General features: G+C 55.6%; 1 protein-coding gene across 1 annotated transcript in view; it reads right to left on the bottom strand.

Annotated features, from left to right (window-relative positions):
• Positions 1–746: 746 nt before the first annotated feature.
• The window catches only part of WNT3 (Wnt family member 3), a gene marked incomplete at its 3' end in the record, with an annotated part of 37,376 nt that continues 22,986 nt past the window's right edge, over positions 747–15,136 (bottom strand). The window contains exons 2-4 of the mRNA XM_084222190.1: positions 13,510–13,751; positions 3,679–3,944; positions 747–1,226 (exon numbers count right to left, since the gene is read on the bottom strand). Of these exons, the coding sequence (XP_084078316.1) occupies positions 747–1,226; positions 3,679–3,944; positions 13,510–13,751 (988 nt within the window). The remainder of the gene's footprint in view (positions 1,227–3,678; positions 3,945–13,509; positions 13,752–15,136) is intronic.

Here is a 15,136-nt window from a genome sequence, read left to right as displayed (position 1 = left end):
TAAAATCCTCTCCTGGGCAGCTGCACGGGGAGGAGGTGGCTGGGACAATGCTGTCCCCTGTAGGAGGTGGCAGCAGTGTCCTGTGCCCTGCTCCTGTCCTGGGCCAGGTGCCAGAGGGTCGGCTCTGGGCTCTGCCTTCCTGAAGTGCTCCATGGGAGATGTGGGCCAGGGAAAGGAGGCACCCCTGGGCTCTGTTGGTGTGCTCAGACAGGTTTGGTTCTCCAGCATCACCTCGGAGCTGGGAGGTGGGAGCTGGGCTGGGCTGGGGGCTCCTTCCTGTCCCCACTGCATCTGCTGAGACCAGGACAGCAGCAGCTGGGGGAGCTTTCCCTGTGAACAATCCATTTCCACCTGAGCCCCCGTGCTGGTGCCTGCAGGGGCTGGACCTGTGGAGCAGGACAAAGCTGGGAGCTCAGGGCTGCTGTGGCAGCAGCTCTGCCTCGTGGGGCTGTGCCTCGCTGGGACCCAGCTGTCCCTGCCCTCCCTGTCCTGCCCCTGCTCTCCAGGGCATCTTGTCCTGCCCCTGCTCTCCCTGTCCCATCCCTGCCCTCCCCAGGCAGCCTGTCCTGCCCGAGGCACCAGCAGTCACACCTCTCCTGGGTGAGGTGCCCAGAGCCTCCTGGGGCCACCAGGAGTTTTGTGCCATCCTCTGGCAGTGTGAGGCCACGTGTGGGGCTGAGCACGGGGCTGACGGAGCCCTGGGCCCTGCTCTGGAGCCGCCTCCAGCAGCGCAGCCCCAGCTGTGCTTACTTGCAGGTGTGGACGTCGTAGACCCGCGTGCACTCCTGGCAGCTGACGTAGCAGCACCAGTGGAAGATGCAGTGACATTTCTCCTTGCGCTTCTCAGTCCGCGTGTTGTGGCCGCGCCCGCAGCACAGCAGGTCGCAGCCGTCGATGCCGTGGGAGGTGACGTTGCACGTCCTGTCCCTCGTGCCAAAGGAGCCCGTCTCCGGGTTGGGCTCGCAGAAATTGGGGGAGTTCTCGTAGTAGACCAGGTCCCGCTCCGTCGGCGGCTTGAAAAGCGCGTACTTGGCCCTGAGAGTTTCCACCCAGCCGCGGGACTCGCGGTGCTTCTCCACCACCATCTCCGAGGCGCTGTCGTATTTGTCCTTCAGGTAGTCCCCGATGGCGCGGAAATCGGGCTGGGCCCACCAGCAGGTCTTGACCTCGCAGCTCCCCGAGAGCCCGTGGCACTTGCACTTGAGGTGCATGTGGTCCAGGATGGTCTGTGCAGGGAAAGCACGGTCAGCAGCGCTGGTGGAACAGGGGGTTTGCTCTCCATCACCTGCCTGTGCCACCTGGGCCTAAAGGTCTGCTCTAAGCTCGGTCTGGGAAGCCTCACCTTGAATTTTGGGGGCAGTTTTGGGTCCCACAACATAAGAAGGCATTAAACAACTAGAGAGCGTCCAAAGGAGGCCACAAGGATGGGAAGGGTCTGGAGGGGCCGTAGGAGGGCACTTGGTTTGTTCAGCTGGAGGAGAGGAGACTGAGGTTGGACCTCATTGAGAGGAGCAGTGGATGGCATCAATCCCTCAGCACCCCCCAGAGGAGCAGTGGATGGCATCAATCCCTCAGCACCCCCAAGAGGAGCAGTGGATGGCATCAATCTCTTCACTCTCATGACCACTGACAGGACCCAAGGCAACAGCTGGAGCTGGGCCAGGGGAGGTTTAGGTTGGATATCAGGGAAAGGCTCTTCCCCAGAGGTGCTGGGCACTGCCCAGGCTCCCCAGGGAATGGGCACAGCCCTGAGGCTGCCAGAGCTCCAGGAGGGTTTGGACAGCACTGCCAGGGATGCCCAGGGTGGGATTGTTGGGCTGTCTGGGCAGGGCAGGAGCTGGATCAATGATCCCTGTGGGTCCCTTCCAGCCCAGGGTATTCTCTGGTTCTGTTATTCTGTAAGCACAGGCTGGTTGGAGATGCTGGGAGCCTTTAAAGGTCTCCAGAGATGTCACAGTCCAAAAGCACAGCTGAGGTGGGCAGCTGCTCTGATCAGCCACCCCAGCCCACCCCAACCCAATCCAACCCAACCCAATCCACCCAATCCAACCCAACCCAGTCCAATCCAATCCAACCCAATCCAACCCAACCCAACCCAATCCAACCCAACCCAACCCAATCCACCCAATCCAACCCAACCCAACCCAATCCAACCCAACCCAACACAATCCACCCAATCCAACCCAACCCAGTCCAATCCAATCCAACCCAATCCAACCCAACCCAACCCAATCCACCCAATCCAACCCAACCCAGTCCAATCCAATCCAACCCAATCCAACCCAATCCAACCCAATCCAACCCAATCCAACCCAATCCAATCCAACCCAACCCAGCCCAATCCAACCCAGCCCAACCCAACCCAATCCAATCCAGTCTATTCTCATCCAGTCTAACCTAATCCCAGTGTTTGATCCTTTTGTGGGCATCCTTCCTGTCCTGTGTGTGTGGACAGTCAGAGCCCAGAGAGGATGAGGGCTGGAGATGTTTCTGAGCCCTGTGGATGGAGACTGACCCCTGTCTTCTCCTTGCTAATGACCCTTCATTTATAAGTTTGTACTAAACAGTGTCTGAAATTGGGAATCTACAGATAGGACTCTTCACCAAAATCTCCTTTGTGCCGAGCAAAATAATCACTGATTTTGAACAAAATTACTGGAGTTTGGTGGGGACTTTGGTACTGGAAGCTGTCAGGCTTCTCTCCTTCCATCTCTGCCTGCTGTGGTATGGAAAACCCATATCAGTGTGGGCTTTAAGCACTGTTGGAAAAGTTCCAATGGGTTTGCAAATAACCCAGGGCAGGCAGAGGCTCAGGTACCTGCTGACTGCAGGGATGGGATGGGATGGGATGGGATGGGATGGGATGGGATATTCCAGTTGGATGGAGCTGTGATTATCATCTACTCCTAGGAATCGTTGGGTGGGATAATGTTGTAACAGGGAATGTGCAGCAAGGAGGCACTGGGAGGAAAATCCTCTTCATCCAGTGCTGACCTGGGGTTGGGTTTTTACAGCCTTGGAAGGTGCTCAGGATGTCCAGGGAAGCTGTGGCTGCCCCACCCCTGGCAGTGTTCCAGGCCAGGTTGGATGGGACTTGGAGCAATCTGGGATAGTGGAAGGTGTCCTGGCTCATGGCAGGGGTGTGGAACAAGGTGGGCTTTAAGGTCCCATCAACTCAAACCTTTCTGGGATTCTGTTTATACTGGAATCAAGGAATATTTTAGCTCTTAACCCCATGTGTCTGTTTGGCAGGAGAGGAAATGCTGTGCCGTGGAAAATAATCCTAGAAAGTCTCTGCCTGGGCATTCCTGTGGTCCCACTCCATCAGGAGGTGCTGCACTGGGCTGTCTGTGCAGGACTGCCACTCAGCCTGTCCCCATGGCACTCAGCCTGTCCCCCAATGGCCACTCAGCCTGTCCCACTCAGCATGTCCCCCCATGTCACCCAGCCTGTACCCATGTCACCCAGCCTGCCCACTCAGCCTGTCCCCCCTGGTCACTCAGCCTGTCCCCCAATGTCACTCAGCTGTCCCCCATGTCACCCAGCCTGTTCCCCAGTGGCACTCAGCCTGTCCCACTCAGCCTGTCCCACTCAGCCTGTCCCCCATGTCACCCAGCCTGTCCCCCAGTGTCGCTCAGCCTGTCCCCATGTCACTCATCCCGTCCCCCTGGCACTCACCGTCCGGCCGGCCTCGTTGTTGTGCCTGTTCATGGCCGAGCGCGCGTCCGGCCGGTTCTCCCGCGCGTCCGCGAACTCCCGGGACACCAGCACGCCGAAGTCGGCGTCCTCGCTGCACCCCCCCCACTTCCAGCCGTCCCCCGGGGGTCCCTTGTGGTGGGAGTCACAGCCACAGATGGTGGAGGTGCCCTCGGCACAGGAGCGGGTGACAGCGAAGGCCACCCCGGCCGAGGCGATGGCGTGCACGAAGGCGGATTCGCGCGTGGCTGCAAGACAGAGCCCGGGGTCACTGCTCATGTCCCTGTCATGTCTCATGGAAAAATCCCCTTGCCCAAGATTTTCTCCTCGGAAGCGGGGAAGCCTCAGTTTCTCCCGTGTTTTGCTGCTTTGGAATGTGGTTGGAGATTGTTTATCCAACATGGGAATTGTTTTAACCTGATGACCAATCCTGGTCCAGCTGTGTCGGGACTCTAGAAGCAGTCACGAGTTTTCATTATCATTCTTGTTAAACCTTCTGTCTGTATCCTTTCTCTAGTCTTTAGTATAGTTTTAGTATAGCATTCTTTAATATAATATATAATATCATAAAATAATAAATTAACCTTCTAAAAACATGGAGTCAAATTCATCATTCTCTCCCTTCGTCCTGGGGACCCTGCAAATTCAACAGTGTTCTCCTTCCCAACCTCCCCCAGCAGCACCTAAACCTCCCTGAAAAGCAAGGAGTTAATTTGTTAATTTGTTAATTTGTTAATTTGTTAATGGAGGTTTCCTGGAGCAGGAGCTGCCAGCGCTGCCCCTGGGCAGGAGGAGGTGAGGCAGGGTGTGACTCCAGCTCTGGGGGTCGCACCTGCAGCATTTCCCAACACAGGGCCCAGGATCTGACCCAGCATTGGTGCTCAGGGGTGAACAAGGTGTCAGTAGCAGTCAGGAGAGAGTTACTGGAGTAATTCCTGGTCTGGGAACGCAGAGAAGGGCTCCGTGCCAGGGGCTAGAGATGGAGGAGCTCACTGACCTGGGGCAGGGTTTTGGATGATGCAGGACACCCTGTGGGAGAGCAGGGCTTTGGCCTTGGCCCCAGTGGCTGCACTGACCCAGGCCCTCCCAAGCACTGTTGGTATCTCAGGACCAAATTTCCCCTGGGGACACTTTTGGCTCAGAGCTCTGCAGAGGTGCAGCTCCCTGGGCAGTGACACCAGGCTGCTTTGGCCATCTATGGATGGAGACTTCTCATTTAGAGACTTCTCTAAATCCAGAGCAGATGTTGGAGTCAATCCAGCCTTGTGCCACTGCAGGAGGGGCTGGAGGCTGGAGCTCAGGGGCTGTGGTGCTTGGGCTGGAGTGTGATCAGATCATGGGGACAGTCATCAGCAAATGTGGGATGAATCAGAGATTTCTGCTGAAAAAATCACCTTGGTGCCAGTCCCCTCCTTCAGCCATCTCTCAGCTGTCCCCTGCTTCCCTGCCCTCCTGCCCAGGGACAGCAGGCCCCTCTCCCCAGCCTCAGCCTCTCTGCAGAGCTGGGTCTGGCTCCCAAAGGCCAGCTTTGCCAAGCTGAGCTGATGCCAGCCAAGCAGGCTCTCAGGGGAGGTGGCTGTGGGTGGCTGCCAGCTCTGGGAATCCCAAATGGGATCTCCAGGCAGGGCTGCTCGGTCCTGGCTGTGCTGGCAGCACCCCGCTGAGGTTTTCATCTCCGTTCAGCTCCAACTCTTCCCTCCTTGCCCTTCCCATCTCCGAGGTGCCAGCAGGGATCCAGCCCCGACCAGCCAGGCTCTCCTCGGGGATCTCTCGCCAGCTGCTCACGCTGGCAGCCCGGGGGCTGTGCAAGGTCCCTGCCCGCAGCGAGGTGCTCCAGCCTGACCGAGGCTCTTTGGGTGACCCAGAGCAGAGCAGAGGAGCCAGCGAGCGCTGCGGGCCCCAGGACAGCCCGGGGACAGGGGGAGGACACGAGTCACTCTCGGGAGCGATGTGGCTCCGCTGGCACGGAGAGCTGCGGATGGGCACGGGGAGCAGGGGCACTGCGGGGCTGGGCTGGGACTGAGCCGGGCTGGGCTGGGACTGAGCCGGGCTGGGCTGGGACCGAGCTGGGCTGGGCTGGGACGGAGCCGGGCTGGGCTGGCAGTGCCCGCCGGGCTGGGCCGCCATGGACACGGCTCCCGCAGCTGCCCCGTGTCCCCCGTTGCCCCCGTGTCCCCCGTGTCCCTGTACCCCTTGTACCCCACGTGTCCCCTGTGTCCTCCATATCCCCCATACCCCCCATGTCCCCCGGTGTCCCCCGTGCCCCCGGTGCCCCCCATGTCCCCGGTGTCCCCGTGTCCCTCGCTCGGTGCGGGGCGGGGGCAGCGAGCTGCCATCAAACCGCTCGCCTTGAAACTCTCGCTTGGGTCTGGGCGAGGAGCTGGGAGAATTTCCCAGAGACGAAATGCGGGAGCAGCGTTCCCAGAACCAGGGGAGGGGCTGGCGAGGGAGGATTAGAGCCGCCTTGACAGTGCACCACTGCGACTGTCTCCCAGCCAGCCCCGTTACCTGCTGGGACACTCAATTTGCCATTGTTCCCTCGGTGTCACACTGTATTACCCGCATAATGCGGAATGTTTCCGCCGGCCAGCGTACCCACGGCACAGAGCACTGGCATTCCCCAGGAGCACCTCGTAGCAACGGGGCAATGTTCCCCTGTCCTGCCGTCACCCTCCAATCCCGCCAGCCCGGCTGGGAAATCCCTTTTGAAGGCGCTCCCCAGCCCCCCAGAATGGCTAAAGGGCGTGTGAATGCGGCAGCGATTTGAAACGACTGCGGCGCTGCGATGGTATCGCTCGCCCTGCCTCACAGTAGGGGAGGAAGCTTAGCTCTTTCTCATCGCTATAAGCTTATTTTTCTCTCTCCCTCTCTGCTTTCCCTCCCCCTCCCTTTAAGCTGCTGAGTTTATATCAAGCCGGCCCCTGATCCCACACACCCCTGTTTAGATGCAAATGACTGCGGGTGTCATGGCTGAGAAAAGCCCCGGGTTATCGTGGTGCGGGTCTTGCCTTTTCACAGCTCGTGTCAGGGGCTTAGCCGAGCTCACCGGGACCCCCGAGGGCAGCCCGGGCCCAGCTGCCTCCCGTGCACCTGCCCCGGCCCGGGAGCATCTCCCGGAGCAGAGAGGAGCCGGGGCAGAGGGGACAGGAGCACGGGGAGCGGGGACAGGAGCACGGGGAGCGGGGACCACCCTCCCCGGGGTGCTCCGTGGGCTGCAGGGAACAGCCTTCTCCACCTCCCCCATCCTTCTCCACCTCCCTCCATCCTTCTCCACCTCCCTCCATCCTTCTCCACCTCCCTCCATCCTTCTCCACCTCCCTCCATCCTTCTCCACCTCCCTCCATCCTTCTCCACCTCCCTCCATCCTTCTCCACCTCCCTCCATCCTTCTCCACCTCCCTCCATCCTTCTCCACCTCCCTCCATCCTTCTCCACCTTCCTCCATCCTTCTCCACCTTCCTCCATCCTTCTCCACCTTCCTCCATCCTTCTCCACCTCCCTCCATCCTTCTCCACCTCTCTCCATCCTTCTCCACCTCCTTCCATCCTTCTCCACCTCTCTCCATCCTTCTCCACCTTCCTCCATCCTTCTTCATCCTGCTTCCATGGTCTGCACCAGAGGCTGCAGGGGAGCCTCAGAGCTGGTACCTGGAGCACCTCCTCCTCCTCCTCATCCTCCTCCTCATCCTCCCCCTCCACTGCCCTTGGTGTCTGCTCCTCTGACATGTTCTCAACCTGCTCTTCTCAGGCCACAGTTACAACTGCACAGTAACTCATTTTTCTTTCTTAAATCTGTTATCTCAGAGGCATTAGCAGCAGTTCTGGCGCAGTCCTGGTCAGTGGCACACCCACCTTGGCTCTGCTGGGCATGGAGGAAGCTTCCAGCAGCTTCTCACAGAAGCCACTCCTGGTGCCCTCCTGCTACCAAAGCTTGGCCAGGCAAAATCCAGAGCAGGAGAGGAGCCAGGGCAGCCAGGACAGGAGCTCAGGGGGTGGGGAAAGGTGGGAGCCTGCAGAGCTGACCTGTGGCAGGTCCAGCTCTGGCTGCCCCTGCTCCTCCTCCCCAGCCCAGGAATCACTGCCCAGCTGCCAGCCCTGGCTGTGTGCCAGGAAGGGCAAATTTAACCAGATTTTTTTGCCAGCTTTAACCAAAATCCTGGATTTCATCTCTAGCCCAGAGAATGGTGATTGCTCCCAGCAGAGTGTGGCTGCTGGCCCAGCCCTGGTTTGGCTGGAGGAGCCATTGGCTTTAGATAAGAGCTGACCTTATTTTGCAAAGAAAAGGGAAAGGAGGGAAGAGGAAAGCAGGTTTTTCTTCCCTCCTTATCCCAGACTGCACACCTGCAGTATAAATCATCTTGGGGAATCTGCTTGTAAAAACATGATCTTACCCCACAGTCAGGAGTTGGTTTTTTGGGTTTTTTTATGGCCTGGGTTAGAAAATAAGACTTGGAAAAAAGGAAAACATAGAATCACAGAACTACAGAACAGTTTGGGTTGGGAAGGGACCTTGAAGCCCAACCCATCCCACCCCTGCCATGTCAGGGACACCTCCCACTGTCCCAGGGACACCTCCCACTGTCCCAGGCTGCTCCAGCCCCAGTGTCCAGCCTGGCCTTGGGCACTGCCAGGGATCCAGGGGCAGCCCCAGCTGCTCTGGGCACCCTGTGCCAGGGCCTGCCCACCCTGCCAGGGAACAATTCCCATTCCCAATATCCCATCCATCCCTGCCCTCTGGCAGTGGGAGCCATTCCCTGGCTCCTGTCCCTCCATCCTTGTCCCCAGTCCCTCTCCAGCTCTCCTGGAGCCCCTTCAGGCCCTGGCAGGGCTCTGAGCTCTCTCTGGAGCTTCTCCTCTCCAGGTGAGCACCCCCAGCTCTGCCAGCCTGTCCTTCCTTGCAGGAGGATCATGAGGAAACCAAATCCTGGGCAGCCACAGCAGCCAAACCCTTGTGAGTCTGCCTGGGGGGAGGGAAATGTGGAGAAATCCAGGTGGGTGAGGGCAGAGCCTCACCAGGGGTGGATTCAGCCCCTGGGCTTTCCCTGAGCTGCCTTTGGTGTTCTTTGCCCTGCCAGGGGCTGCAGGAGGAGAGGCTGGGGCTGTGGGTGACACTGGGGAGGGAGGTGAGGTGGGCATGGGAGGCCCTGGAGGGAGGAATCCCTTGGGAATTCAGGGAGGGCAGCCCTGAGCCCCCAGAGTGGCAGCAGAGCTCACAGATGTCCCAGGGAGGTTTGGACACACACCTGGGCAGGTGGGGCTGCCCAGCTGAGCCCTCCTCCACTGCAAGTGACCATGGTTAACAAGTTTGCAGCTCCTTTAAAATGAAATTACCCTCAGTTTCTTTTCAGGCTCTGTTAGCAATGATTTTTGATGCTGCTGATGTGAGAACTGCACCTTTGAAGCTTTTCCAAAATAGCCTCAATCTACCTGAGGGAGCAGCAGCTGAGATTATCCAAGCTAATGCTGACAGGGGATTTCCCTCAGGTGTTTGTGAGGTGAAACCCCAACCCTTTGTTGGCCAAATGCAGAGTGTGAGCTGGGACAGGGATTGTCCAGGTCTGGGTTTGGGTTTTGTTTGTGGGGCTGCACCCCTGGGTGTGCTGGAGGTCAGGAGAAGGGAACGGGGCAATGGATCCAGATTATGGGCCCAAAACTCTTGGTTTGAGAACCACTAAAGGGGCTCCAGGAGAGCTGGAGAGGGACTGGGGACAAGGATGGAGGGACAGGAGCCAGGGAACGGCTCCCGCTGCCAGAGGGCAGGGCTGGATGGGCTATTGGGAATGGGAATTGTTCCCTGGCAGGGTGGGCAGGCCCTGGCACAGGGTGCCCAGAGCAGCTGGGGCTGCCCCTGGATCCCTGGCAGTGCCCAAGGCCAGGCTGGACACTGGGGCTGGAGCAGCCTGGGACAGTGGGAGGTGTCCCTGGGACAGTGGGAGGGGTCCCTGCCATGGCAGGAGTGGTGCTGGGTGGGCTCTGTCCAACCCACCCCACCCCAGTCTGTGACTCCTGTTCCCTCCAAGGAAGCAGCTGAGTGGCTCCAGATGCTCTCTAGAAGGTTCCTTCCAGCTCAGCCTGCTCTGAATGTCCAGGATGCCCACGGGGGGCAGCAGGGCTGCTCCCACCCTCCCCACAGCTGCCAGCCCCTCTCAGCTCTGCAGCCACATCCCCTTCTCTCCTCCCTCAGAGCCTGCACAGGTGCTGCTTTCTCTGCTGCAGACTCTGGGAATCTCAAAGGCTCCCTGTGTTCCTCTCAGTGACACCAGTCCCATCCTCAGTCTGCTCATTAATTTTGAAGGCAGCAGGGAAAAGACACGAGCACGGTTCAAAAATGTGAATAATCCCCAGCATCAGATGGGCTGGGCTTTGATGTGTCCTCCTTTGCAGATGATGCTGTTTATTTTTAACTGCTCCACTTACAGGTGAGTGAGACACCAGGAGAAATCCAGCCTGGGAGCCTGGCAGGGCTGTCTGGAGATGTGTCACAGTGGGGCTGGGAAAATAAGTGTATATCCAATGTGCTCACTCATTTTTCTCCATCTGTCAGAAGAGTTTCAGAGCTCTGGGTGATATTTTACCTTGTCAGCTCAGGGTGTGTGGAGACGCTGAGGCAAGTCCACACTTGAGGCTTTGCTCGAGTCCCTGCAGCCGAAAGAATCTTAAAATATTCTCCATAAATTCAAAGTTCAGTTTGCTCATTACAGGGAGGATGGCTCAAATCTGATCTTAAAGTGCTTTCCTGCTGACAGAAATGGTGCTGAGAGATTCTCAGCGTCTCAATGCTCGAGCAGTTCTTTCATAACTCGTTTAGAATTTTTATGACAGGTTTTTAGTGGCCGTTTTTGAAGAAAATTAAAACTTTCTGATCTTTTAAGTGCTGAAATTTAGGACAGGCTTTAATTAGGCAGATAATCAGAGTGTGCTGAGCCCTGCTGACAAGTTATTTGGTAGTAAATACAACAGTTACCCCAAAATACACCCTGGCACAACAGAGAGGAAATGAATCTCATGGTGCCTATTAGTGCTCTAATAAGGTTTGACAATCCTGGTTCCTGCAAAGAATCCCACATTAACACAAAGGAATGATTTTCACTGAAATTCTCTACTGACATTTCAGGGATCTGAAACGATACCTACCCTTAGTGGGAGGCTGAAAGTTGAAAAAAAGGATATCAGGAACTGTTTCTTTGCAGAATTTTGGGGCTTTGTAAGAAAGGTTCACAGAACTTCTGAATTGTCCAGGGGACTGATGGGAAAGAGTCCAAAGTCCTGCTCTCACCCCAATTTCTCCAGTTCCTTGTAGTCTGTACCATAAAATTCCCATTTCCAAAGCACCACTGCAAACAATGATTTCTGTGCAATAAAGAGATTTTGGGCTGCAGGGACCCAGTGGTGTCAACACCCAGGAAGAGGAGGGGGAAATGGTTTTGGTTGTGTTAACAAAGCTGTGAAACCAAGATATCACCTGTGGATGTCCCTTGTGCTGAATGTGCCACAGAGTGACCAGAACCCACGGGAGAGAACAGAGATTTTCACCCCCTGGGAATTCTTAATCCATCACTTGGTTCAGTTTTGTGGGAATGCCTTTTTCATCTGGGCATCTGAGATTACCATGGAGCCAAGCTGGGAGGGTCAGGATGGATCTCAGGGAAAGGTTCTGCCCCCCCAGAGGTGCTGGCACTGCCCAGGCTGCCCAGGGAATGCCAGAGCTCCAGGGGCCTTTGGACAGCACTGCCAGGGATGCCCTGGGTGGGATTGTTTGGGCTCTGGGCAGGGCAGGAGCTGCACTGGATGATCCCTCCAAACTCAGGGAATTTTGGGATTCTATGGTTTGTCCCTCCAGCCTCTCCCTCCAGACTGTTTTGGGGCCCTTTCTCACTTTTTCCAGTGTAATGCCCCATGATGTCACTGGGAATGGCCAAGATCTCATGGGGAATGCCCCATGATGTCACTGGGAATGGCCAAGATCTCACTGGGAATGCCCATGATCTCACTGGGAATGGCCATGATGTCACTGGGAATGGCCATGATCTCACTGGGAATGGCCATGATGTCACTGGGAATGCCCCATGATGTCACTGGGAATGCCCATGATGTCACTGGGAATGCCCCATGATGTCACTGGGAACCCCAATTTTCTGGTGCCTCATCAATGCTCCAGTGCCTGCTCCATGCCAGTTTGGAAAGGTGGCATTTCAGCAGCAGGGGATGAAGAGGAGTTTGGAGAGAGGGGAGGGAAAATGGATTTATACCCTCTCCTTGTTTCCTGCTTTCTGGGCTAATTTGTGAAAATATTCATTGAAATCCCATTGCAAAAAAGATTTATTGACCTAAGCCTGATCAGACCATGGGTTACAGCCATGGCTCCTCACTGGAGGGGAAACCTGAGCCCTCCTGGGGTGGGCAGTTTGTGCTTCAGAGGCTCTGCCTTGATCCCAAAGAGCTCAACCACTGCCCCTCTCCTTCCCCACGGGGCTGCTGGACCTGGAAATGCCCAGGACAGGGAGTGGAGCCCCTGATCCCAGAACATGTCAGAGTGCTTGGAGCTAAACCTTCCCCTCCTTTACATCCTCCCTGGCCCTTCTGAGCTCCTGGGACGGGAACCTTTCCCTCCTTGTGATGGGAGCACACCAAAAACTTGGGAGAGAAAGGAAGTGGAGAAATCAGGGTTGAAAGCTGGCACATCAGTGTGGTAACCACACATCCTCTGAACAGAGAGAAGAGACAGCTCTGTCCCAGGGCTTTCCTGGGAAAGCTCACAGAGAAAAGAATAAGAAACAATTCTTATCTCCACCTGCCACACCTGTTGCTGTGCACATGTAGAATGTTATGGAAATTGTTTACCAAAGGATACTTTCTGAATTGGACACTAAATGCTGTTTGAAGAGATTGACCAATTAAGTCAAAGCTGTATCAGACTGTCTGCAAGAGTTACAAGCTTCTTAATAAAATAGTATAATAAAACAATTAATCAACCTTCTGCAAGCATAGAGTCAATATTAATTATTACCTAAGAACCTGTGACACATCAGACCCTCTCCCTGTCCAGCAGGACAATCCTGCTGTACCCCAAAGCCCAGGGGAGCTGTGGGGAGCTCAATGCACACTCCTGGTGTACCCCAAAGCCCAGGGGAGCTGTGGGGAGCTCAATGCACACTCCTGGTGCACCCCAGAGCCCAGGGGAGCTCAATGCACACTCCTGGTGTACCCCAAAGCCCAGGGGAGCTCAATGCACACTCCTGGTGTACCCCAAAACCCAGGGGAGCTGTGGGGAGCTCAATGCACACTCCTGGTGCACCCCAAAGTCTTGGGGGGCTGTGGGGAGCTCAGTACACACTCCTGGTGTACCCCAAAGCCCAGGGAAGCTCAATGCACAGTTCTGGTGTACCCCAAAACCCAGGGGAGCTCAGTACACACTCCTGGTGTACCCCAAAGCCCAGGGGAGCTGTGGGGAGCTCAATGCACAATCCTTGCATACCCCAAAGCCCAGGGGAGCTCAGTGCACACTCCTGGTGTACCCCAAAGCCCAGGGGAGCTCAGTGCACACTCCTGGTGTACCCCAAAGCCCTGGGGAGCTCAGTACACAATCCTGGTGTACCCCAAAGCTCTGGGGAGCTCAGTGCACACTCCTGGTGCACCCCAGAACCCAGGGGAGCTCAGTACACACTCCTGGTGTACCCCAAAGCCCAGGGGAGCTCAGTGCACACTCCTGGTGTACCCCAGAGCCCCGGGGAGCTCAGTACACACTCCTGGTGCACCCCAGAGCCCAGGGGAGCTGTGCCAGCCGTGCCCCCAGCCCAGCTGCCCCTCGGGGTTACCTTTGTCCAGGACAGGCCCGAAGATGGCCAGGCTGTCGTCGATGGTGGTGCAGTTCCAGCGGCGGCCCCGGAACTGGTGCTGGCACTCCTGGATGCCCAGCTTCACCCCCTCGGCCACGCTGGGCATGATCTCGATGTAGTTGCGGCAGAAGCGGAGCTGCTTGGGCACCAGGCCGGGGATGGAGCCACAGAGGATGGGCTGGGAGCCCAGGGAGCTGTACTGCTGGCCCAGGGCCAGGGACCTGCAGGGACAGGGACATCGTCACCGGGAGCAGCACCAGGACCCGAGGGATCCTCGCAGGGGAAAACGGTGCTGGGAAGGATGGAAATTTGACAAGAGCCTCACAGATATGTGTGCTTGGCAGAAAGATTTTTGAATGTAGAATCTGAAGAAGGAATGGAGATGGAAGCAAGTTTTGATATAGAAGAAAAGAATTGCTGAGCCAGTCTCACTGGGTAACCAAGGAGGCAAAGGGTGTTGAGAGGAATAGTGGATTTGTCTTTCCAAACAAGCTGTGGGTCTGCTGGTAGGTAAAACCAGCACTGGGAGATAAAAGAAACAATGGGAAGGATTCCACTGATTGATGAATGGAAAAAGATATTTGCTTTTACAAATAAACTTTAGTTTTGCTGATAAATTAAATTGGACATTGAAAGATGAAAGAAACCATGGGGAAGAAAACTCCTAAATTCCATTAGAATTAAAAATTAAAAGGGGGGGTTATACAATAGAGGGGAATCTCTGGTATCAGGTGTATTGGGAAGTCTGAACATCTCAAGTACCCCAGAAATGAGGAAAGAGAGAAGGGAAATATGGGAAATTGGGATACAAAGGGAGGCTGCATCCTCCAAAAAAAGGAGAGATCCCAGGGCAATGCCCCATGGCCTCTTCCTTTACTGGAATAAAGTCAAAGGACTCCTCTGTCTCCTTTTTGGACATAAACCTCTGGTGTTTGTGGATTAATTTTCCTAACAGTATGTTAGTTAGAAGGGGTTTCTATGACTTAGAGCAAAGGATAAGCCCACATCAAACAAGATGTTTTTACCAAGCAGAAAGAGAGCACAGGCAAACAAGTCAGCAAATGTGGCAAGTAGAAAAAAGGTCTCAGAATTTTCCACTGCAAGAAAACTGAAAAACAACTTCTAGCTTAAACTGTAATGTACTGACTTTGAGTGATTGGAGAGCAGTAACATGAATATGGCAATGATAGTGGTTATGATAGGCTAGAGATAAAAGTTAAGGCATAGATTGGTTCTACTGTATGAAGATGCTCAGCAAAGAAAAGTCTATAATGCATTGTAACCAAACCAAAGGGTCTCCACGCCTGCCTGCAGCTGGAGCTGACAGCTGTAGGCACAGCTCTGTCACCCACCCTGGGCTGCTGTAACATCTTGGATGGAATAAACTGCATTTTGAAGAGCTGCCTGGAGTCCCACATCCCTCATTTCGGCTCTTACAGAGAAGGTCACAGAAGAAGAAAAAGCAATTCTTATTTCTTTTCTCTGCTCCTGTTGTTTGGCACATGTGGAATGTATTATGGAGATTGTTTTGTTGTGATTTGTTGATTAGACATTAATGGAGGTTGTTTTGATTCCTTGGTTAACTGAGTCAAAAGCTGTGTCCTGA

This window comes from Fringilla coelebs, assembly GCF_963513975.1.
Source record: "Fringilla coelebs genome assembly, chromosome: 27".
Taxonomy (NCBI): domain Eukaryota; kingdom Metazoa; phylum Chordata; class Aves; order Passeriformes; family Fringillidae; genus Fringilla; species Fringilla coelebs.
Note: the sequence above shows the minus strand (reverse complement) of the source record. Positions and strands in the feature narration are given on the sequence as shown.